General features: G+C 36.7%; 3 protein-coding genes across 3 annotated transcripts; 2 read left to right on the top strand and 1 right to left on the bottom strand.

Annotated features, from left to right (window-relative positions):
• Positions 1-2324: 2324 nt before the first annotated feature.
• LOC116115551 (alcohol dehydrogenase-like) lies at positions 2325-4919 on the top strand. The gene is made up of 10 exons (XM_031401688.1): positions 2325-2452; positions 2615-2751; positions 2988-3034; positions 3223-3548; positions 3646-3728; positions 3823-3898; positions 4018-4079; positions 4214-4309; positions 4378-4539; positions 4631-4919. The coding sequence occupies exons 1-10, from the start codon at positions 2416-2418 to the stop codon at positions 4745-4747; spliced, it is 1143 nt and encodes a 380-aa protein (XP_031257548.1). The 5' UTR covers positions 2325-2415; the 3' UTR covers positions 4748-4919.
• Positions 4920-5809: 890 nt separating this feature from the next.
• LOC116115566 lies at positions 5810-7926 on the bottom strand. The gene is made up of 4 exons (XM_031401702.1): positions 7593-7926; positions 6982-7043; positions 6790-6894; positions 5810-6189 (listed from the first exon to the last, which is right to left on the bottom strand). The coding sequence occupies exons 1-4, from the start codon at positions 7819-7821 to the stop codon at positions 6046-6048; spliced, it is 540 nt and encodes a 179-aa protein (XP_031257562.1). The 5' UTR covers positions 7822-7926; the 3' UTR covers positions 5810-6045.
• A 2551-nt stretch (positions 7927-10477) lies between these two features.
• LOC116115526 (LRR receptor-like serine/threonine-protein kinase RCH1) lies at positions 10478-14361 on the top strand. The gene is made up of 2 exons (XM_031401668.1): positions 10478-13478; positions 13850-14361. Exons 1-2 carry the CDS (start codon positions 10478-10480, stop codon positions 14338-14340), a joined length of 3492 nt encoding a protein of 1163 aa, XP_031257528.1. The 3' UTR covers positions 14341-14361.
• Positions 14362-24893: the final 10532 nt, after the last annotated feature.

Genomic DNA, 24893 nt, shown 5'->3' with positions numbered 1-24893 from the left:
GTACAAGCTGTCTTGCACTCTATTGTTTAGAGGGGTTTGGTTTAAATTTATTAGTGGATTTAAAAAAACAAAAATCTATATATTTTAAAGACAGGTGTATGGAGCTTGAAGAAAGTGAATTAAATCTTGACACCAGACACGGAAATTACTTACATCCATATGATTGGAAGTCAAAGTTAGGGAGCATTTTGATATTGTAGCCTCATGTTGCTGTTCTGTGTTCTCTAACCATGTTGGGCTGATCTTTCTAGCACTTGCTTCAAGTGATGTCACTGACATATTAACTCTGGATGGATATAGCACTTGCTTCAAGTGATGTCACTGACATATTAACTCTGGATGGATATAAAGTTAAATAATGCTTTTTCTGATTGTTTTAGTATAGAGTATTTCTGGTTGGAGTCATGGTATTGCTTGCTTGTTGGTGTGATCAAGTTTAGTATATGATTGGAAGTCAACGTTAGGGAGCATTCCAAATGCATGTTGCTTTAATCAGTTTATTGAGCATATTTTCATTTTCAGTATATTGATTTTGTTGTTAATCTTAAAAGTTGTTTATTGAAATGGTTTATTTGTTTTGTTTTGTTTTGTACAGGAGGATGATGACGAGTAGTTAAGGCCTAAGGGAGACAAAGCCATCTGATATGAAGATAAGCATAGCAATTTAGGCGGTTGGTCAATTCAGCTAGTTGTTTTAATAATTTGACACATCAGGTGGAGCCTTACGCCCAACAATTTCATGTTCTTCCTGCTGCGCGGTTTGATGGCATGTTGGTCCAAATCTGCTGGTGTTAGTGGCTCAAAATCACAGTCATTGTCAACCAGAGAGTGCAGATACAATGGTCAATCTGGTAACAAGAAACCATGTGTGAGGTGAGAAGGAATTGGCAATGAAGAATTAAAGATAGCATAGTCATTTAGGGTGTGACAGTGTTTGGACAACATAAGTTAAATGTTTTGTGCTTCATGTTAATTTTTTTAGATATTTTTATCATGTAAGGGAATTATAATTTCAATTTTATTTCTAGAATTATTTGATTTTAATAAGAAAATTTTAAAATTGGAATCAATTTCGGATATCCAATTATCTGATCCGAATAATCGGATATCCGTAAAATCGGATATCCACATAATTCGGATCAGATTCAGATCAGGATATAGCCTGATTCGAAAATTCGGATCAGATCAGGAAAAGCCCTATTCAGATCGGATATCCGGATTTGCACACCTCTACCTGATTGTAACACGTTTCCTTTGTTTCAACGATAGAAGGTTAAATTGGTCATTTACTATTTTTATTTTCTGCAAATCTCTCTCACATTCTCACTCATTACCGCCTCTTCTTTTTCATCTACCCATTCTTCTTCTTTTATCAGACTCAAAATGTGCCCAGACTCGTAGATTAAATCTTTTCTTCTTCTTCATTCACCTTTTTCTTCTGAGTGGGTATTTTATGGGCATTCTTCTTCTTCTTCTTCTTCTTTGGCTAAAATGTACCCAGACTTCATTTTCTGCAAAAACCATCTCTCTACCCACTGCCGCCTCTTCTTTTCTTCTACCCATTCTTCTGCATGCAAATGCACCAATTTTCCTAATTCAAGCGCCCCAAGTCGGGAAATTGCAGGAAGAATACTAACAAAATTCACATAATTCGGATGCACATCTCCCATTTGCATCTCGTGAAACATCTCTATTGCCTCCCTAAATTTCCCATTTTGTGCATTCCCAGATATCATAGCATTCCACGAAACCACACTTCTTTGAGGCATTTAATCAAATCCAAATTTCACAATTAACCAATGAACCTGTTTTCATTCTCAAAGCCTCCCTATTTTAGCGCAGGCTTTTAACATTGAAGGAAATGTATACTTATTNTGTGGAGAAACGAAGAGAATGAGACTGTGTGGATGATATTGTTTTTCAAATTACAGTTTGAATTTAGAACCGGTTGTTCGCGGTAATTCGTAAATATGCCCAACCGGAGTAAAACAAATACATCATCATTTGAAATTGTGAAAAGACCTGACAAGAGTGATACAAGTCTTAAAGTAATTTCACACAAACGATCAATAAGCATTATTGGAAAGAAGTTACCTGGCGCGCGGGTCATCACGGACGAAAGATATTTTGTAAAACATAGCTCGTGTATTCGTTCATAGCTTAAGTCCAAACTATATGAGGATAATCATTGTACTTGTACAGCATTAATTTTGTCTCTCTGTGCACCACCTGTCATTGGATTTTGACTAAACCTTCTTCGCTCGGTAACTATAGATGGGTCATGATTCATGAATGAGTATCACATGTTAGTGCTCCGGTACACTGGCAAGATTAAGGACACAAACATGTGCTCCTCCTCTATTACAAACTCGAAGACGGAAAGTGTTTGGTTTTCATTCTCGTATTGAATCAACCATGTCGACTTCTGCTGGTCTTGTGATTCCGTGCAAAGGTTTCAATGAAATCAGTTGATCACTTCTTTTGAAAGACCTTTTGGTTTATGAGTTTTATCTTTTTGTTGTGACTTCTATCCTTAACTTTATAAATTCTTAAAAAAAATTATTCTCGGTGCAGTGCAGGGATATTAATTTGGTTTTGTGTTGTTGTTTGGCAGCTGCGGTCGCATGGGAAGCAGGGAAGCCGTTGGTTATAGAGCAAGTGGAGGTTGCTCCACCACAGGCCATGGAAGTAAGGATCAAAATCAAATACACCTCACTTTGTCGCACTGATCTCCACTTCTGGGAAGCCAAGGTCAGTACTCAGTACCAACATTTTATCAATAAATGCCCTCAACATCCTTAACGTATGTCCAAAAGGTATTATATTAAGGAAGGTTTTCCGTACCAAAGATATATATATTTTAACAACATACCAAAATGGTAATCGGCTTTAATAAGAGTAGTTCCTGATTTTAGTAGTTGTCAAATGCCAAGTTTCTCACACGCAGCAATTCATTAAACCTAAGATTTTGCGTTTTGGTATTTCAGGGCAACACACAATTGTTTCCTCGAATATTTGGCCATGAAGCAGCTGGGTATGCTATTGATTTTACATTATTATGACATAATGTTATAGATTAATTTCAAACACGATGAATCATTTTGGTGCCTGATGGCCTCTCAATTCTTTATCTTATTCTGGTATGATCTTGGTCATAGCTCATAGAGTCATATTGTTACCAATGTAAAGTTATTCTCATTGCCAAGTTTAATTTTATGACAGAATTGTAGAAAGTGTTGGGGAAGGAGTAAAAGACCTTGATGTAGGGGATCATGTGCTTCCAGTATTTACAGGGGAATGTGGAGAATGTGGGCACTGCAAGTCTGAAGAAAGCAACATGTGTGACCTTTTAAGAATAAATGCGACCAGAGGAGTAATGCTTGCTGATGGAAATTCAAGGTTTTCCCTCAAGGGGAAGCCGATAAATCACTTTCTTGGCACCTCTACCTTTAGCGAGTACACGGTTGTCCATTCAGGGTGTGTTGTGAAGATCAATCCATTAGCACCTCTGGATAAAGTATGCATCCTCAGTTGTGGCATTTCAACAGGTTGTTTTCTGTGACATTGGGTAGTTTCCAATTTCTATATTGAAGATGAAATTTATATCAAGTGCTAATGTAAAGCTAACTACCTACTCAATTTCAGGATTGGGTTCAATTTTTAATGTGGCAAAACCTAAAAAAGGTTCTTCAGTTGCTGTCTTTGGATTAGGGGCTGTTGGTTTAGCTGTAAGTTTTAGGCTAATTTTTGTTATTATTCAACTCTCTTATGAATAAGATTTTCCCCAAATCGAGCGTCTTTTACTTTTCTGTTACCTTTTAGGCTGCCGAAGGGGCAAGAATTGCTGGAGCATCAAGGATTATTGGGGTGGATAGGAGCTCCAAGAGGTTTGATGAAGGTAACATTTATAATTTGTTTATCAATTTATCATCTACTGTGGAAAAAAATTGTTTAAAGAAGAACGTGGAACTAACTTATTGCTTCATCCTCTATCTGTCATCCTTGTCGGTTTGTTAGCCAAGAAGTTTGGGGTAAATGAATTTCTTAACCTTAAGGAACATGACAGACCCATTCAAGAGGTGTTGTTTCCTCTCTTTTTATCGTTTATAATTGCTTTTATTTCACTGTATCATATAACTGGATCACTTGATATTATTCAGTAGTTTATCTCAGCGGTACTCTGACTCCTATAACTCTACTTAAACGTGTACAGGTTATTGCAGAAATAACAAATGGTGGAGTTGACAGGAGCATAGAGTGCACGGGCAATATTGATAACATGATCTCAGCTTTTGAGTGTGTTCATGACGTAGGTGATCTCATTTTGAGTTCAATTTACGTAAGCTTATTGCTAATCCACTGAACATTACAATGCAGGGATGGGGTGTGGCGGTACTCGTCGGAGTACCAAATAAGGATGCAGTCTTTATGACGAAGCCCATCAATGTCCTTAATGAAAGGACGCTAAAAGGAACTTTCTTTGGCAACTACAAACCCAGGAGTGACCTCCCCTCTGTTGTTGATATGTACATGAACAAGGTAATTAGTTTTTTTCTTCGGCATTCGCAGCTTTTAGAGGGTGACTGTTTATTATCAGATGACATTAATCTGATGTCATAATTTCATGCAGAAATTGGAACTGGAGAAGTTTATAACCCATCATGTCCCTTTCTCAGAAATCAATACGGCCTTTGAGCTCATGTTGAAGGGGCAGGGTTTGAGGTGCATTATCAACATGGAAGCCTAAGTTCTAGAAGAAGAATAATTAATAGTTCGCATTTATCAAACTTCTGTTGTGTAGGTAATTAATGTTAACTGTTATGTATGTTTCTACATCGGTGTTAAACTGAGTGTCTTATATTTTATGACACAAGTTCAGCAATGGGATAGCCCTATTTGCTATTCTCTTCCCAATAATTTTTTTAATTTCAGAATCGTTAATCCATTGAAACATTTTTATGCAAAAAAAAAACTGTCTACATTCCTTCAACCTTCATTCAAGATACCTACTTTTTCCCCTATAATTCAATTTTATCGGTACAAAGAGATCCTGTCCATAAAATAAAGAATAAAAAATTAGTTCCCTATATCCATTTACGAATACAGTAAAGTTGGAGCTTTAGGAGAAGTTGGAATCATAACTTTCGAAGCTCGGCTTTACAATCAGATTGAATTAAAATGGCAGGAAGCCACGATGGTCTCAGGTTGGCAATTAATGAGAATAGTGCTTCTTGTACCAAGACAGGTTCAAGCACAGTATTAATGAGACATTGTGACATGTACTCACTTGAGAAAAGAAATGTAAACATAAATATTGGCTGTGATTATGTCTCAATACTCGATAGTACATAGTGTAATAATCTAGTCCTTAATTGTGATTTAAAAATGCATCATGACCTTGTATGGCACAAAATGACAGCCAAATCCCAGATTGTAAAGTTACTTCACCATTCTCAAAAGCATTTGTAAAGAACACAACAGAATGCACAATTAAAAGAGAAATTATATGAATCTCAGGATTCAGGAACAGAGCATCATCATTGCTGATAACACAGTGCCACGGTCTAGTAAAAGCACCAGATAGCTTTAAATCAACAGCCTTGCTGCTTGTATCTATGTAAAGGAAGCAGGTCCGATCAAGTTTCAATGAAAAAATTCATAGGCATATTGCTCAAGATGCGTATAAAGTCCTAGTACGGTGCAATATGCAAATAGCTGGTCTGCTACCGAATTGAAGTTTAAAATATAACATTTTATAACTTTTAAAAAAAAAATAAAAAAAATAAATATTAATATATAAAGAAGCTATTCTATCACCATGCATATAAACAGAACCATGGCTTAAAGCTAACCCAAGATAACATCACTGGAGAATAGCGACATATGGCGAGCCTTGTTATGAAAAACGAAAAATATATACACATTCCATTTATGAAGATTTATTGTTCCCTCAATTCAGTGAATACCCACAACATTTCTCCAAGAAGTGAATCAAACAAAAATTGGATGATTGATTGTTAGCAGGCTAAATCCCTCCTGCATTTGTTACTTGTACTTTTCCATTATTCTTCTAGCTTCTTCAAGAGAGTCCTCCGTAGAGGTAGGTGTGGAACTGGAACCACCACCCCCTTTTGGTCCATTATCTTTGTTCAAGGCAATGAATATGAAATATGCCAATCCCATCGTGGCCTGCTCATAACAGAGAATATATTATTCAAATACCAATATAATATAATGCTCAAAAGCCACTTTAGAAAGATTGTTTAGAGGATATCTTGATTTCTTATCTTTTGTTCCTTCTAAATACAGCGAATAATTGTTACTGTGAAATAGTATAAAAATTTAAGAGTAAACAGACAAATTGTGAGATTATAGTAAAGGTTAAAATGTCTAACTTCTAAATGATTACCAACTTAAAGAACATGCTGAAAATGAAGAGATTTTAAGTCAATAGGAAATAATTCAGTTATTAGAAGCTTTTACTCTAATGGCAGTATTCCATTTTAACGGACGAAATGAATGCAAGTCATAATGATGGTAGAATTAGTCCTAAGAAAAGAAATGAAAAATAAAATAACAAAATCAATATTCTTTAAGAAAGTTAGTGTTGGCCCCAGATAGGTAGATAATTTCCTGTTTTAAAAAAAAAAAAAAAAAAAAAAGATTAACTTTTCATATGCATAAACTGCTACTGATATTCTAAACATTTCGTACATAGCAAACTAGTATCATCAATCCTCTATCCTTACAAATTAATAAAAGGAAAGAATAAGAAAAAAAACTGCACACCAGCACAAAGAAAGCAGTAGAGACGAATGACTTGAGTAAAAAGAGTGAAATAGCCAATGCCACAGCTGTAATTGAAATCCTTGCTACTGGTCTTGGTACAGAGGCCTAGCAACAAAACGATGAACAAAGCAATCTTTTAACTGCAACTTTAACTTGAAACACAAAATTTCTAGAGGGAGAAAATTAACTTACAGGCACCAGATTGGTTCCGGCCTCAATTCCATCCTTCCCAACATTCCAAACTGTCTGCAGAACTATTTCAAGGAATTGATAAGGTCGGAGTTAGCAAAGAACGTGTGAAAAAAACTCAAATGAAGTGTGCTGTTTACTTGAAATAGCAGGACCACAGCAGTAAACTTCTATTAGAGAATGACCTACCAGGAATTAATTGTTGAAACAGAAGCTTTCCAGAAGAAACAAAAAAATATCCATGGCCAACAACCTCAAGCACTAATCTTATAGAATTATCCAAACATGATTGAATTTATTTGACAAAAGGATCTTAACCTGAAGACAAAACTACATATAACATTCAACGAGACCCGCTGGGGATGTGAGAGGGTACCTTATAAATAGGCAAAAGAAATTGACAAGGCAGTGAACCTTATAATTGTTTAGTCTCTTCATTTAAAAACAAACGAAATGACTGTTTCTTAATGAAAATAATAACATTTTCATTGCAATTCCTAATGCCAATGCGTGATAAAAAATACATAAAAGAAATTAAATGAAAATTAAAATCCAAGAAAAGCAGAGAAGCTGTGCAAACCAAATGAAATTAAATTAAAGAGAGGAAAGCTAACTTTTGACGATGCTAGATTGAGCAGCAAAGACAAGGGGTGATGAACGAGGTTTTTGGGCTCTGAGGTTCCTGGTTTTGACATTTGAGAGCAGAGATGGCTTCTTCAACTTTAAATATGAATTTGAGTGAAGAAACTGCGAGTGAGTAAGTGCTAGGGTTTGGTTTTTGTAACATTTTGAAAAGGCAGGCGAAATCGAACTCAGATTATGAAGAATAAGTGAAGAGGCCATAATATATAAGCAAATGTTTCTTCAAAATTTACAGTGTGTGTGCAACTGAAGGAAAATTGGAATAAAAAACAACTTTATGTCGTTCTAAGTTGTTTGTTTTGAAAGACTCCAAGAGTTGGGTGCCAAACGGCAAAGCTAAGGCTTTCTCTCAACCGCAAAATCATGGAGGGAAAGGGCCCATGCCAGTCAGCTAGACCCGGTCCAGACTCAACAGAAAATAAGTTATGCTCCAAAGTTACCACGAATGGAATCACAGATTGGGCCTGTTTCGACAACCCGATATGGCCCAATTTTGGTAACCTTCGTTTGGTTGTCTTGCCATTCAAAATATTTTATCATGTTTCATTAAAGTAATTCTTTTTGAAGTTTAAAAAATTAGTATTTATTTTTTTACGAGGATTTTTTACAGAATTTTCATAGATAAAATTTTTATTTAATTTTCTTCTTCTTCTTCTTCTTCTTATATATATACTCTTAATTGAGATAAACATATAAAAGTAATGCTATAGTCACTGAAAGTAATGTACCAAATTCATTTATCGAATGACGTGACGCAATCTTGATCGTCAATTAATATTAATTTATAATTAATCAACAGTTAAGATTGTGTCACATCATTCGGTGTATGAATTCAGTGTACTACTTTCGATGACTGTATTATTTTCTAACATATAATTCACAAGTATATTACAATAATGCAAATGGTGCACTAGTTATTACAGTATTGAAGTTTGAGTAATAGGGGTGGACTTTTAGAATATGGTAACTTAACAAAATATTGGTACAATTTGGTTCCCTATTTGTTATTATGCTAATTAATAAGCATGTGGTGGTGCTATAATGGTCGAGGCCTAGAAATTCGAAGAAAGTATGGTTCCGATTATGTTTTGTCTCCTAAAAATTTAATGGGGGGTGGGTGGTAGCTTAAGTTGGTAAAGGCGATGTGAGATGCTTCTGGGAAAAATTTGATTAGGAATTTGTCAAAACAAAACGTGTATAGATTCCAATAGTGGGAGTTCCAAGGTCACGCCCTTGAACTCTGGGCTCGGCGCACCATTCTTCCTGCATTTGAATATTTACTAAGCAAGTATTATTAGCTAATTAAAGCGGAGTAGGTTTAGTCAGGCCAAATGGCTAAAGTTTGATTCATCCACATGATTTACCCTCAAAATCAGGGATGCCCTTTAATTTCAACACTTCCAAATTCAATAACACGATCATCACGTATTCAATTTCATTTCACCACAAACAAATAATACTACTATCCTACCTAGCTACACTAAAATTTGAAATATTTGCAATATGATTAGCCTTTTTCTCTCTTCCTTCGCTACTTGCTGAGGACACTAGGCTCGAGTTAGATTTTTTTTTTTTTTTTTTATTCGTGGGTATTTTGTTCAAACATGTTGTGTCAATTATTGAAGCCAATGCAACAGTCAAAAGATGAACTAAAAATTATTGGATTAAAAGTAATATGTTTTTGACTTGGTGACCTAGAGGGCCTTAGGGTTTATCCTTTTATTAAAGTTATTGTAACCCCAACACATGCCTTGGACGGGGGAAAGTTAGAGCCAATTACAAGCTAGGGCCGGCTAATACAGGAAAACAAAAGTTAACGTTGTAGTTTGAGAAGCAATTGATACTGTATATAGATTAATTGCTGTATGATTTTTTTTTTTTTTTTTTTCTTATATATATTGGTTTTGTAGTTTCAATGAAACAGAACAATGAGCAGTGCAAATGGCTGTGGTGAAGAGCCCAATGCCAATGGTACTCTTGTTCACACTAGATTAAATATAGTAAGACTACCAGTGACAAGAAAACAAAGAAAAGATGATGCATCTATATGGATTTCTTATTGTGATTATTACGGAGTGTAGTACATATGCTTTGCATTCAGAGACTCTATCTGTCCCATGAAAATATTTATGCTTCTCTTGTTAACCGTGTAGCATAATTTGCTTTTTGTTACATAATTATATTGGCCATGGCTACTTGTTTGGGAAAAGAGAATATACAAAGTGGAAAACATAGCTCAAGAGAAGAATGAGAGAAATTCCATCTGGGAAATGAATTTATAGAAACTAGTAGTCATATTCAAAGATTAATAGATACTGAATGTTAAAGAAGAAATATATCTGCCATTGTTATGAAAGTGAAGAAAAACCATCTCCTAGAAGCACTTCCATACAACTCTATGATGATAAACACTATAGAAGCAGCTTTCATGAAGTTTTGAAACCAAATTTTCCTCTTTGAGAAAAAACTAAAAAAGAATCAATGGTGCAACTGGTTTTCAAAAGAGTGGTCCGATTATCAAAAAATAAAACAGTCCGCGTCACTGACTATGTTGAGGAAAACAATGCAAAAACACATGGTGGTATCTGGTAATGACTATAGTACAACACCTACCTTAATATAAAAGACTAGAAGATATAGAAAAAGAACAGAACCCCGAGGCCGAGGGTGATGGTGATTGTAATGTGGCTGCAATCTTTTATTGTTATTTCACTTTTTTTTTTTTTTTTTTTTTTCTCTACCCTCTTCTTGCTTACCTGCAAAGTAAATAGAGTTGTAATAGACTAATTGCATTGGCAGCATTTGTTGAGTGAGTGTCTGAGATAAGAATCACAAGAAAGAGAGAGAGAGAGACCCAATGCAAAACCAAGAAAGAGTGGTTTGGGATTTGAAGCAATTGCCAATGCCAATGCCAATGCCGATGCCGAGACAACTCTTCAACAAACACCACCACAATCCAATGCTAAGCCAATCTTTCAACATCCTCCACCACCACCACTATCCTTTTTTCCTCCGTCTTCTCATTTCTCTTTTACTATCTGTTAATGCTTTTGCAGTGAATATTGAAGTTCTTACGCTAGTTTCTTGGCTTAACAACTCTCACTCACTACCTTCACCTTTCTCGACATGGAAACTTTCAGATTCCAATCCTTGCAAATGGTCTTACATTACTTGTTCTTCCCAAAACTTTGTCACTGAAATCAATATCCAGTCAGTTGAGCTAGAACTTCCCTTCCCTTCAAATTTCTCCTCTCTTCCCTTCCTCCAAAAGCTTACCATTTCTGGTTCTAATCTCACTGGAGCAATCTCACCTGATGTAGGAGACTGTACTCAACTGACAGTTTTAGATTTTAGTTCAAGCAGTCTTGTTGGTAGCATTCCTACGAGCATAGGGAAGCTCCTTAATCTTCAGGACTTGATTTTAAACTCCAATCAGCTTACGGGTGAGATACCAAAAGAGCTTGGTGGTTGCAAAAACCTCAAGAATCTCATAATATTCGACAATTACTTAAGCGGGAATATTCCAGTTGAACTAGGCAAACTGGTTAATTTAGAAGTTATACGAGCTGGAGGAAACAAAGACATTGCAGGAAAAATCCCGGATGAGCTTGGAGACTGCCAGAATTTGATGGTGCTTGGTCTTGCTGATACTAAAGTTGCCGGTTCCTTACCTGCTTCATTGGGTAAACTAAGCAAGCTTCAGACACTATCAGTATATACTACAATGCTATCTGGTGAGATACCCCCTGAAATAGGCAACTGCTCAGAGCTTGTTGTGTTGTTTCTCTATGAGAATGATCTCTCAGGTTCACTCCCACGAGAGCTGGGCAAGCTACTAAAGCTGGAGAAACTGTTACTATGGCAAAACAACTTTGATGGGCCAATTCCTGAGGAAATAGGTAACTGTAAAAGATTGAAGACTATCGATCTCTCTTTAAATTTTTTCTCTGGAAGCATACCCCAGTCTTTTGGAAATCTCTCAAATCTCCAAGAGCTTATGTTAAGTAACAATAACATCTCCGGTTCAATCCCCCCAGTTCTTTCAAATGCCACAAGCCTATTACAGTTGCAGCTTGATACCAATCAGATATCGGGTTCTATTCCAGCAGAGCTTGGGATGTTAACACAGCTACAAGTCTTCTTTGCTTGGCAAAATAAGCTTGAAGGAAGCGTTCCATCGTCATTAGCTAGTTGCAGGAGTCTTGAAGCTCTAGATTTGTCACACAATGCACTCACTGGCAGCTTACCTCCTGGCCTCTTTCAGCTTCAAAATTTAACAAAGTTGCTCTTAATTTCTAATGGCATTTCAGGCTCGATCCCTCCAGAGATTGGCAATTGCAGTTCTCTTCTACGGCTTCGGCTTGTAAGCAATAGAATCCGTGGAGAGATTCCAAAAGAAATTGGGTTCCTCAATAACCTTAGTTTCCTTGACCTGTCTGAAAATCATCTTGTTGGATCAGTGCCAGATGAGATTGGCAATTGCACTCAATTGCAGATGTTGAACCTCAGCAACAACACCCTTGGAGGTACTTTACCTAGCTCTTTAGCTTCACTCAGTAGGCTTCAGGTGCTAGATGTTTCAGTAAATCAATTTTCAGGTCACATTCCTGAAAGTTTTGGACAACTTACATCACTTAATAGACTCATCCTTTGTAGCAACTCCCTCTCTGGAGCAATCCCCTTTTCTCTAGGTCGTTGTTCAAGTCTTCAATCACTTGATCTTAGCAGCAATGACCTCTTGGGCATGATCCCAGTTGAAATGTTTGAAATTCAAGCTCTCGACATTTCTCTAAATTTGAGTTGGAATGCACTGTCAGGGATAATTCCACCTCAGATTTCTGCTCTCAACAAACTATCCACATTAGACCTTTCACACAATAAGCTTGGAGGTGACTTGTTTGCACTTTCTGGGCTTGACAACCTTGTTTCTTTAAACATCTCTTACAACAATTTCAGTGGCTATCTTCCGGACAGTAAACTCTTTCGACAATTATCAGCAACAGAGCTGGCAGGAAACCAGGGGTTGTGCTCTACTGGCCACGAGTCATGTTTCCTGAGCAATGCCACAACTGCAGGAATGCTGAATAGTGGCAGTTTTAGGAAGTCACAAAGACTCAAAATTGCCATTGCTTCACTTATTACCTTGACCGTAACATTGGCAATCTTTGGGGCTCTTGCAATTTTTCGAGCCAGGAAAATGGTAGGAGATGATAATGACTCAGAGATGGGAGGCAATTCGTGGCCTTGGCAATTCACTCCATTCCAGAAGCTGAATTTCTCAGTTGAACAAGTCTTGAAATGTCTAGTTGAAGACAACGTTATTGGAAAGGGATGTTCAGGAATTGTTTATCGTGCAGAAACAGAAAACGGAGAAGTCATAGCGGTTAAAAAGCTCTGGCCAACAACAATGGCTGCTGGATATGATTGTCAAAATAATAAAACTGGAATTGGTGGAGTTCGTGATTCCTTTTCAGCTGAGATAAAGACCCTTGGCTCTATCCGCCATAAGAACATTGTTAGGTTCTTGGGTTGCTGTTGGAATAGAAATACAAGATTACTCATGTACGATTATATGCCCAATGGGAGCTTGGGTTTTCTTCTTCATGAAAGGAGGGATAGCTGCTTGGAATGGGAGTTGAGATATCGGATAGGATTGGGCGCTGCTCAGGGTTTGGCTTATTTACACCACGACTGTGTGCCTCCCATTGTTCACAGGGATATCAAGGCCAACAACATCCTCATCGGTCCTGAATTTGAACCTTATATTGCTGATTTTGGGCTTGCCAAGCTTGTTGATGAGGGAGATTTTGCTCGGTCTTCTAACACTGTTGCTGGGTCTTACGGTTACATTGCTCCTGGTAAGTTTAAAAATCCTTAAAATTTCATTCATACACTTATATTTAAAATTACAAAAAAAAAAAAAAAAAAAAAGATACTTATCATCTCAATTAACATTTATCGAAATTATTGTTTGATTATTTCAATGATTATTTAGAGATGAGACTACTTCATAAAGAATATAACAAAATCTCATGAGTATTAAGGATGATTCAATAATCACTACTTGCACTAGCTTGCTCTGCCAAACAATCATTAATGTTTTTCCTTCCTAATTTTGCTCCAGTTTACAACTTATTCAAGTAATTATAATTATTTCTGATGTTCAATCAATCTTCAGAATGTTAATGCTTGTTGAAAACTGCTGTATTTCGTTGGATTTGGCTTGCAGAATATGGTTACATGATGAAGATAACAGAAAAGAGTGATGTATATGGCTATGGAGTTGTTGTGTTGGAAGTGCTAACAGGGAAGCAACCAATTGATCCTACCATACCTGATGGGCTTCACATTGTGGATTGGGTGAGGCAGAAGAGAGGTGGAGTAGAAGTTCTTGATCCGAGTTTACGGGCACGCCCAGAAGTTGAAATACAGGAAATGTTGCAGACTTTAGGAGTAGCTTTGCTGTGTGTAAATCCTAGCCCAGATGATAGGCCTACAATGAAAGATGTAGCAGCCATGCTGAAGGAGATTAGGCAGGAGCGGGAGGAGTGTCTGAAAGTTGATATGCTTCTCCAGGGTTCTTCAACAAATGGTCAACAAGATAATAACTCATCTTCAACAATGATGCCTAAATCATTTCTCCTTAGCAACAATACAAGCTTTTCTGCATCTTCATTGTTATACTCTTCATCCTCCAACTCCAAGGCAACTTTCAAATAGTTACTTTTATTTTATTCTTTTTTTTTTCTCTCTTTTTCTAGGTAGTTACTGTTACCAGAGAGGAGATTGATTAAACTCCAGCCCTGTTTCAAAACTCTGGTTTGTTTATGTAAAGGTGAAAGTTTGAAATTAATAAATAGAAGCAGAAAATTTGAGGATGAGTTTGATTAATAATCCTGTGAATTGAAGCGGGTTGTTCGCAACAGAAAACTGAAACCACTCGACTAATTTCTGGATGTGCTAACAAAACTACCCAGATTTTTAATATCACCAAAATGATAAAACTAATACTGTGATTAAAACCTTGGTATGAAAACATGGCATAAGTTAAGAGATTGACAAAGCAATTTACGTTTTAAAAGAGCATAACAGGCACTCAGGACTCCCATTTTTCACACCAATCAGCCCCTTGTAAAATAAAACTATGGCCACCTGTAAATGGTGGCAAGCTGTTTCATCAAATAACAGGGGTAAACGGGTTGTACCATTGACAATGAAAAGAGAATGATGAAAATTTATTAAATAGGCAGAGAATCTTGAGATATTTTCTTCAATTATTTTCAGTAAAAGTAAAAATAATTTCTCATTGCAAATAAATTATTCATGTTTATCAGAATTCAATATCTTGTGGTTGTGGCATAAAACGTAATCCTTTTGGCCTTAACATTGTGGATGATTCTACGATACAAGATATACCCCTTTGAAATGTGATATATATTAGAGTAAAGGACATGTTCCCACCAAAAGATTAGCAAAAATCCAAGTTCCCACCCCTGGTTTCATTTATTCCATACCCACCCTTAAATTAACAATGTTAATGATTTTTGAGTTCTTACCCAATATGGAGAATGTTATTACCAAGCTACCCTTACCAATAAATTATTTTTTAACCATTTTTCTGGTAGCCACAAGGGAGGGGAAAATCGGGAGAAAAGGCTCAGATCTGGCCAAAATGGAGGCGAACGAACTGGGGGATGGATGGTTTTTGTCGGAGATGAATGGGGGAAGCTAGTGGTGGTGACAGTGATGTCAAACAACGTTGGAATCTGACTAGATTTGGACTTTACTGGCAGTAGCAAAGGAGGGAAAAATCGCAGATAAAAGGCTCAGATTCGGCCAAAATGGAGGCAGACGAGGCTGGGGGATGGATGGGTGGGTTTTGTTAGGGATGAGTGGGGGAAGCTAGTGGTGGTGGTGGTGACGTCAAACGACGCTGGAATCCGGCTAGATCTTGATTTTTTCAGCAGCTGCGAGGGAGGGGAAAATCGCGGAGAAAAGGCTCAAATTCGAACAAAATGGAGGCGAACGAGACTGGGTGATGGATGAGTTTTGTCGGGGATGAGTGGGGGAAGCTAGTGGTGGTGGAGTTGATGTCAAACAATGTTGGAATCCAACCAGATATGGATTTTTCCTGTAGCCGCGAGGGAGGGGAGTGATGAGGGGTGCTTGTGAGAGAAATTTGAGATGTAAAGGGTAATTTTAAAATTTTCATTTTTATTTAAGATTTAATGAAATTCAAATGACCATTTTACCCTTTCACCATTACACTAAATAATTTTTTTGTTAATTTAAAGGTGGGGAATAAATGAAACTAGGGTGGGAACTTGGAATTTTGCTAATCTTTGGGTGGGAACATGTCGTTTACTCTATATATTATTAGTTGTCAAAACATTTACAATGTGATATCTCAAATATTTTAAATTGTAAAATGTTGTACACGTATTTTTCAATTTGTAAAAGATCAATATCATTCTTAAATTAATGCATTATTATCACGGTTAATCACATAGTTTATAATTGAAATAATTAATAAACATTGTTGTATGTGATTTTTCCATTAAGCTCGGAGAAGTCAGAGTTCCACAAGGTTATAATTCGACCTAGAATCAGTTCGACTCAACACTTGTTCAACCTAGCATAAGCTCGTTGAGATATAGCTCGAGCTAGCATAAGCTAGTCATGACCAATCTCGACAATTGTTCAAGCAAATCACATATAAGCTCAAATCCCAGATATTTCAGAAGAGATTAGATCAACAGCAATAATGGCCCGATCTTAGCGTTCAATCAGGAGAATATCGAAGTTGCATTTCAATCTTAATTGTAATTCCTTTAATTTTGTTCTTTCCTTTGTAAAAAACTTGTATATAAACCCTTTCCAATGATGAAAAAAGGGTAAGAAAATTGTTCCAGTTATTATACTCTTTACTTGTAAGCTCTCAAAGCAAATAAAAACAACAGTGGACGTAGTCTCAAGAGTTAAACTTGCTGAACCACTTTAAAACCTTTATGTGTTCTTTACATTATTGTCATTACATTTATTGTATTTCTGGTTATCCGTAATCACGTACACATCGGTTCTGATTCCACCAAGGTCAATTAGATCGCTTTAGTTGGTGTAATTCTTGCCTTAACATTTTGGCGCTAGAATGAGGGCTTCTGCCTACTTTCAAAATTTCTAGCAAGCGATTTCAGTGACTTGATCACCTGAAGTGTCAAATGGCCCTTACCAAATCAAAAACCACCATCGGAAACCACGATAACATGGAAATCGCCAATCAAGAGCCCACCAGAATAATTCAGTGGAAGAGATAATAAGTTCTCCATTCACGGTAGAAGTTCATCAGACCCCTCTTCCCTAGGGATTCACGACACCAGAGAGCAAGTTCGATGGAAAAAGGGATCCTAGAGATCACCTAGACTCTTTGAATGACTTGATGAAGTTGCATCAGGTCTTTGACTTGGTCAAATGCCGCTGTTTCGCGATCACTTTAGCTGGGGATGCCAAGTGGTGGTACAAAAGGCTTAAGGCTAACATTATACACTCTTGACAACAATTCTCCTTGCTGTACTTGTAACAATGCCAAGCGAGGAGACAGTTCGCAATGCTGCTCAACTATCTGAGCAACATTAGTTAGGAAAGAGATGAAACTCTAACCTTGTACTTAACGAGGCTTCAGAACGAACAAGCAAAGGTCGCGGATGCACATGAGGAATCAATCTGGACTTTGCTGATAGCAGGTATAAGGCCACAGACGAAGCTGTGGAAAGAGCTTCAAAGTGAAGACCATTTAAGCCTGACCAAGTTCTATCAAATATCCGCCAAACATCAGCTAGTGGAAAGCTCACTGGCGACCTTAAATAGAAACTCACCCAAAGAGTCCTTGACAGGCGACAAGATTGCTCAACAGATAAATAGATAGCTATGATCGTAGTGATAGGGACCGAAATAGGTTCCAAATTAGACAAAAAACGGATAACTGCAGGAAAGACAACCTTTTCTGTCGTATGCAGAGTACACTCCTCTGAATCAAGATGTAACTCACATCTATAAAGTCTTTCATGAGGCTAGGAGATTGTCCATACCAAAAAAAATGAAGGGAGCCCTAGGCAGAAGAGATCACCAAAAACACTATCGGTATCACCGAGAAATCGGGCACAACACTAATGAGTGTCGAGCTTTTAAAGACGCTATTGAGGATCTGATTATAAGAGGCCACTTGAAAGAATTTGTCAAGGAGGAGCCAGCTCGCGAGAATCTAAACGAGCAGAATAATTAGATCCAACAAACCCAGCCGAACAATGATGTATTGGTGGGTATGATCTACGAGAAACCCAACATTGCAGGGAGCTTCAGGCGCTCTTATGAGCAATATGTGTGAGAGGCCAGGACATACTCGGTCCCTTGAGTGATGAGCTGCGAGCAAAAGCCACTGAAGTGGCCTAGGCAAGAAAACGAGGTGATAGGAGGAGTGTGACCAATCCCCTCGCCATAACCATGATGCGATCATAATCGTAGCAAAGATCAACAATGCCCGAGTACTCAGGGTAATAGTCAACAATAGTAGTGCAATGAGCATCATTTTCTTAGGAGTATTCCGATAAATGAGATTCACAGAATGAGACCTGGGGCATGTTCTTCGCCACTGTACGAAATTTACTGAGGATAGTTTAGTCCCCAAGGGAAAAATTGAGTTGCCTATGACTCTTGGGGAAGAGCTTTAGATAAGGACGGTGATGACGAAGTTTCTAGTGGTCGATTGCCCAACCACTTATAAAGTCATTATGGGGAGGCTGATCTTGGATGACTTAAGTGCAATCACCTTAATGCGCTACCAAGCAATGAGATTCCCAACTCCAGGTGGGGTCGCAACAATCAAGAGTTGCAGAAAAGAATCTCAGGAATGTTATAATCGTGTCATCCATGCTGCAAAAAAATGGTCACTCCTAAGAACCATGGTCATTACTAAGTCCGAGCCAAGGGCAGAACCACTAAAGGACACCATAGATTCTCGCATACACAAAGAAGAGTTTGTAACAGGGCCTACATAAGAGTTGCAAAAAGTACTTGTCAACGAGGAAGACCCAACTCTCGTGCTAAAAATTGGGAGCAGTCTGAGCGACGAGCTGGCAAACAATTTGGTGGGGTTCTTAAAGAAAAAGCTCAATGTGTTCGCATGGATATATACGGACATGGTGGATCAGCCCCGAGGTAATGTGCCACAGATTGAACGTCAACTCAAGGGCTCGACTAATTAGACAAAAGAGAAGATCTATGGATGCTGAGCGGTCTAGAGCACTCAAGGATGAAGTTGATAAGCTCCTGAACATTAATTTCATTCGGGAAGTAAAGCTCACCAATCCGGTCTTGGTGCAGAAGTCGAATTCAAAGCATTTTAAATTTTTTGCATATGACCTATTGCTATGCCATATAGGATAGGGAAAGCCATTAAGGTTGTTAGAACACAAAGTGGCATACCAATAAGTCTAAATATTTTTAGTTGAAAGAGGTAGGATGAGCACTATGATGATTGCTAGTTTATCAGAATATTGATACATTGACTTAAGGTTGACAATTTTTGGGTATAGGGACGGGTAGTTTTTTCCACATCCCCACCCTTGGATGCCAAACATCAACCTCGAACCCATCTCCATCCCTGAAATTTGGGGGCCAAAGAAGAGGCCAGTAAACTTGCACATAACAGGCTAAATTCGTCCCCGTCCTCGTGCCCATCCCCGTGCCCTTACCCATCCCTTCCCCAAAAATTTGAAAAAATATATATATATATATATATAAGAAATAAAATTAATAATAATTATAATACTTTTTAGAGGTGTATTGGATTATTATTGGGAAGTCTTAGGACTAATTATTTTTCGTTGTATTATAGAGGAAAAAGAAAAACACTTTTAAACTTTTTTAGAGACCAACATTATTTAAATTAAAAAACCATACGAACATATATATATATATTAAACAATTAATCAATACATTTATAACCATTTTCCCCCAATTTCAATATATAAATGAAAAAAGAAAACTTACATAAGTCATATGTAGATAACACATATAGTTAATAAAGTAAATGAAATTTTTTAATATATTATTAAATTATTAACTTGGGATGGGTAACCGGCCCCATATCCATCTCGTTATAGGGGACAAAAACTTTCCCCAACCTTGGAATTTTTTGGGTGATCATGATTTGGTGAAAGCAAGTTCTTCCACTATTTTAAAACCCAACCTGAGGGGAGACTTAGACAGCTGACCAGGTCCCAGGTTGACCGATGACGTATCATGATAACCTCAGCAATAAAACATAAATTATAAATCTGAAAATTTTAAAAATTCAACACCACCATTCAATAATAATCCCAATATCATATTGTTTTCATCTGATTACAAATTAAATAACAAAATTAAAAAAGATAGTCACATAATAATTAATAACAAAATCATTTTTTGTAAGTGTTTTCTCTTTGTACAGTCTCCAATTCTTTTTGAATTTCAGACATTGAAAGCTTTGTGAAATAGTTCTTCGCCTGGCTGAAAATCTGGAACCACATAAAAATCATGCTCACATAAGGAAAAGAAACTCCAGAATGCATACTCATGCACCAACAATTTAATTAAGAGCATAATTCAGATACATAAAATCAATTTAGTATCGACTTCAATCGAACTTGATAAATTAAAAACCGAAAAAAGAAAAAAAAAAAGGAAAAAGAAACTCACTTGCCTCGTGAAGCGGACAAAATCAAGATCGAAGAAAGAGAAGTTAATCGAAGAGACCAAAGTGCATCCAAAAAAATTATAGCAAGTCACAACAAAGTCAAGAGCTTTGCTTTATATATGCTAGATATATATATATATATACACATTGTTAACAAAAGATTCACGCAACAAGATAGATAATTTCATTATTAAAATCTATTTCTATATCCAATTCAAATCCAAAATTATTATTATTATTATTATTTTATTAAAAAACCATAAATTAGAGAAAAAAAACCTAACCCTGAATTCAATTTCAGTTAAGTGAAATGGAGAAGGGAATTGTACCAAGAAAATTGTCGAAATGGAAAAAAAAAAAAAAGCGCATTGAAATGAAATGAAAATAAAAAGAATAAAATGAGAGAAAATTACATGAAAAATTAAGGTTTGGTGCGAGGAAATCGAAAATGAAAGGAAAAGAGAATCTCACCTGCAAAATCAATGAAGAAGTGTAGTTTTCGAGTTTTTCTTGCCGTTGTTGAAGATGAAGAAGATTCGATTTTGATCTTCTTTACACTATGTAAAAGCCAGCTGCTTTTAATGTGACACGACTGCTTGGAAATTACTCACATGCCCTTCATTACAAATTCTGAGTTTATCGTGAATGTCACAGCGGAAAAAAGCTTAAGTCTTGTTCACGTCGACTAAAATGAAGTCCGACTCATGAAGCTCGACTAAACATGCATTCAACATACAACCTATGAAGTTTGAGCTTGATATCAAATCAAGCAATTAGTCTTCGAAGCTTGAAACAAGCACCGAACACTAGGGAATAGATGTTGTGTGTGATTTTTCCATTAAGCTCGGAGAAGTTAGAGTTCCACAAGGTTATAGTTTGACCCATAATCAATCCGACTCAACACTTGTCCAACCGAACTATATCTCGATGAGCTTATGCTAGTCGCGACCAATCTCGACACTTGTTCAAGCAAATCATAGATAAGCTCAGATCCCAAATATTTTGGAAGAGATCAGATCAACAACAATAATGGCGCAATCTTAGTGTTCAATCGCAAGAATATCAGAGTTGCATTTTAATCTTAGTTGTAATTCCTTTAATTTTGCTCTTTCCTTTGTAAAAAACTTGTATATAAACCCCTTCCAACGATAGAAAAAGGGAATTGTTCTAGGCATTAGACTCTTTACTTATAAGCTCTCAAAGAAAATAAGAACAACAGTGGACATAGACTCAAGAGTTAAACTTGCCGAACCACTTTAAAAACCTTTCTGTGTTCTTTACATTATTATCATTACATTTATTGCATGTTGGTTATCCATAATCATGCACACATCATTTCCAATTCCACCAAGGTCAATCGGATCGCTCTAGTTGGTGTAATTTTTGCATCAACAAACATAATTGATATGATTAAATGAAAAAAGAAGAATGCTATAGGAAACAAATAGTATGAAATAATAATAATAATAATAGACATTTTTAGATAAATATTGATACAACAAAGTTGATACTTTGATGTGGGCTTAAATTGGCTCACTTTATCTACCAATTACAAAAAATTATGGGCAAGTGTTCAATAATAAAAAAATAGAGTAAATGACATGTTCCCACCCAAGGTTTCGCTAAATGGCAAGTTCCTACCCCTGGTTTCATAAATTCCAGATTTCCACTCTTAAATTAACAGAAAATCGTTTAATGTAATGGTCAAAGGGTAAAGTGGTCATTTGCACTGCATTAAATTTGAAATAAAAATGAAAATTTCAAATAACCCTCCACATCTCAAATTTCTCTCACAAGTACCCTTAGGCCCAAATTTTTCTCAGTTGCATGACTCTCGTCTCAAGCTTGATCTAGCTTGATTCTATTGCCATTGGCCTCCCCCGACACCACCACCACCAACAACACCAACACCAACATCTCCATCCTCCCTTGTAATACCTCGTATTTTTTGTATGAAATTTTATTAAATTTTATTTTATGATTTTGGGGGATAAAGTGTGAAAATTTGAAAGTTTTGAGGGAGTATAGTGTAACAACCGAAACAAATATGGACGATGAAATCTACGGTTATGGAAAGCGGGGTCTGATCCCGTCAGGTTGAGGCCACTAGCAATCTGCTGCACCTGCACACACATAGAAACAAGCATGAAGTGAACGGAAAATATCAGGGTGGTGATTGCCGTAGGCACTCTAACGCTCAAGTCAGCAAAACTGAATGAGGCTAATTTAGTGAGGGTTAGGGAAAGAAAGGGTTACCGAAAGTTTAGTCAGAGAGTAGAACTACGATGGTGGTGTATAGCTCTCAAGGACAAGAACTATGGGGTTTGAAGGTGTAATGTTGAATGTCTTATGAGAGACAAGCCTCTGTTTATATAGTAGTCGTAGGATCTTCGAATCCTAGTAGGATTATGAGTCCATAATGGTTGAGGTTAATGAACAGGAAAGTCTTCAATTCACTTGCCTTAGTAGGGGAAGGAGTCTTATTTAATGTAAGATTTGGATCTTAGAAGAATTAGGATATAGATGGATCTCTTCGAGAGAATCTGGATAGTACCGAAATAGTAAGTAAATAGCCTTAGGGTCTAAGTAAACTGTAGCTCCTGTAGGTGATCTTGGATCAATGGGCCTGGGCCCCGATAAACTAACGGTGAGGCCTAAGTGAATTAAGGCCTTAGTGATTGGGCTCAATCTGTAAGTGACCTGGTGGGTGTAATGGGCTCGCCCATTACGTGAATTCTATTGCGGGCCCAACAAAACTTGGGTTAAGGCTCTTAGCCCTGTTGAAGGTGTTTCGTTTTTGGGCCCAGTGAGGCTGAGGACATTTTTGGCCCTAGCAACAAGTGGGGACTAAATTGAAAATTTTCAGATATTTTGATGAACAGTGATCGTTCAAAGAAAAGAAAATGAAGAAGAAGAAAGAAAGGACAAAGGAGAGGAAAGAGAGAAGAGAAAAGAAAGAAAGAAGAAGAAGAAAAGAAAGAAGGGAGAGAAAGATGAAACCAAGAATATAGAGAGAGAGAGAGAGAGGAGAGAAGAGAGTGATGCAGGTGGAGGTGGTTGGAAAAGTGGCCGCCAACGAGCAAGCTTCAGCAATTGGAGAGAGTGAATGAAGATTTAGCAAAATGGTGATGGGAAGACAAGCGGGGGCACCGTTAGATGATTTCAATCTTTTTTTTGGCTTAAGGGTCAAGCTCCAAAATTTGGAGTGGAAAAAACCTAAAACCCTAACTTTTATCTTTAATAAAAGTTATATTTAAATGCTTTTTTATGCACAAATTGCCTAAGTTGTTTGATTTCTTTATAGAAATGAGTTTTATTGTAATATTATTGTTGGAAATTGTTGATTGACATGAGAAAGATTGAGTTTCGATCTTTTTGGACAATGGTTTGAAAGGAAATGAAAATGGGATAAAATTGCTAGATTTGAAAACTTTTGAGAACTTGCATTTATATTTTTACATTACATGAGATGTTATGAAACTATATGCTTATGAGAAAGATGTTTTATAATGCCCCGTATTTTTTGTATAGAATTTTATTTTGTGATTTTCCCTGGGGGGGTTAAGTGTTAAATTTTGAAAGTTTTAAGGGAGTAAAGGTAATAGCCAAAATAAGTGAGGACTAAAGTGAAATTTGCTAGATATTTTGATGAACAATGATTAGAGGTGGAAAAGCAACCCACCTGGCTCGACCCGACCCCGCCCGTGGTGGGTTGCTATTAATGGCGGGTCGGTCCTGACTCGCCCGGTGACATTAGCGGGCAGGGTTAGGCCCGCCAATATTAAGGAATTGGCTGGCCCAACCCGGACCGCCAACCCTAACCCATCGGGTTAGGCACGGGTTGGGCCGGGTTAACCCGCTTTTTGATTTTTGATTTTTGATTTTTTGTTTAAGTTTAAATGTTTAATTAACTTTTCAAATGAATAATTAACAATTTATAAATGAATAAATGTAATTGTTTTTAGTTAATTGTTAATTTCTTTTCAAATGAATAATTAACAATTTATAAATGAATAAATGTAATTGTTTTTAGTTAATTGTTAATTTCTTTTCAAATATCAATAATTAAATTAAATTATTTTTTTTTAGTTAACATTCCAAATATTAATTCAATTTTAATACATTAAAATTGTAATATAAAAATAATTAAATTTATTCATTTATTAAAAAATAAAATAAGAAACTACAATAATTATTGCCTCGTTAAAAACCTCACCAAGAAAAACCCAATAGGATAAAAACTTGATAAGGAAAAAAGAGTGCAATAATTGATAATTAATTTGTCAAGTTACAATTTACAAAACAACTAATTTTGGGGTTCACTAGGACCTCCCTCATCCGTATCATCTATATTACAAAATTGAAATGATTCTATTAAAGTATCGTCGACAACCTCGTATTGACCTTCATGGCGCGACCGTTCCCAATCTCGAAGACATGTGAGGACTTCAATCATTTGTGGTGAAAGTTTAGTCCTCCTTTCATTTAAAATTCTTCCACTTGCACTAAATGTTTGTTCGGATGAGACGGTTGAGACAGG

The sequence above is a fragment of the Pistacia vera genome, unplaced genomic scaffold (assembly GCF_008641045.1).
Source record: "Pistacia vera cultivar Batoury unplaced genomic scaffold, PisVer_v2 Contig745, whole genome shotgun sequence".
Taxonomy (NCBI): domain Eukaryota; kingdom Viridiplantae; phylum Streptophyta; class Magnoliopsida; order Sapindales; family Anacardiaceae; genus Pistacia; species Pistacia vera.
Note: the sequence above shows the minus strand (reverse complement) of the source record. Positions and strands in the feature narration are given on the sequence as shown.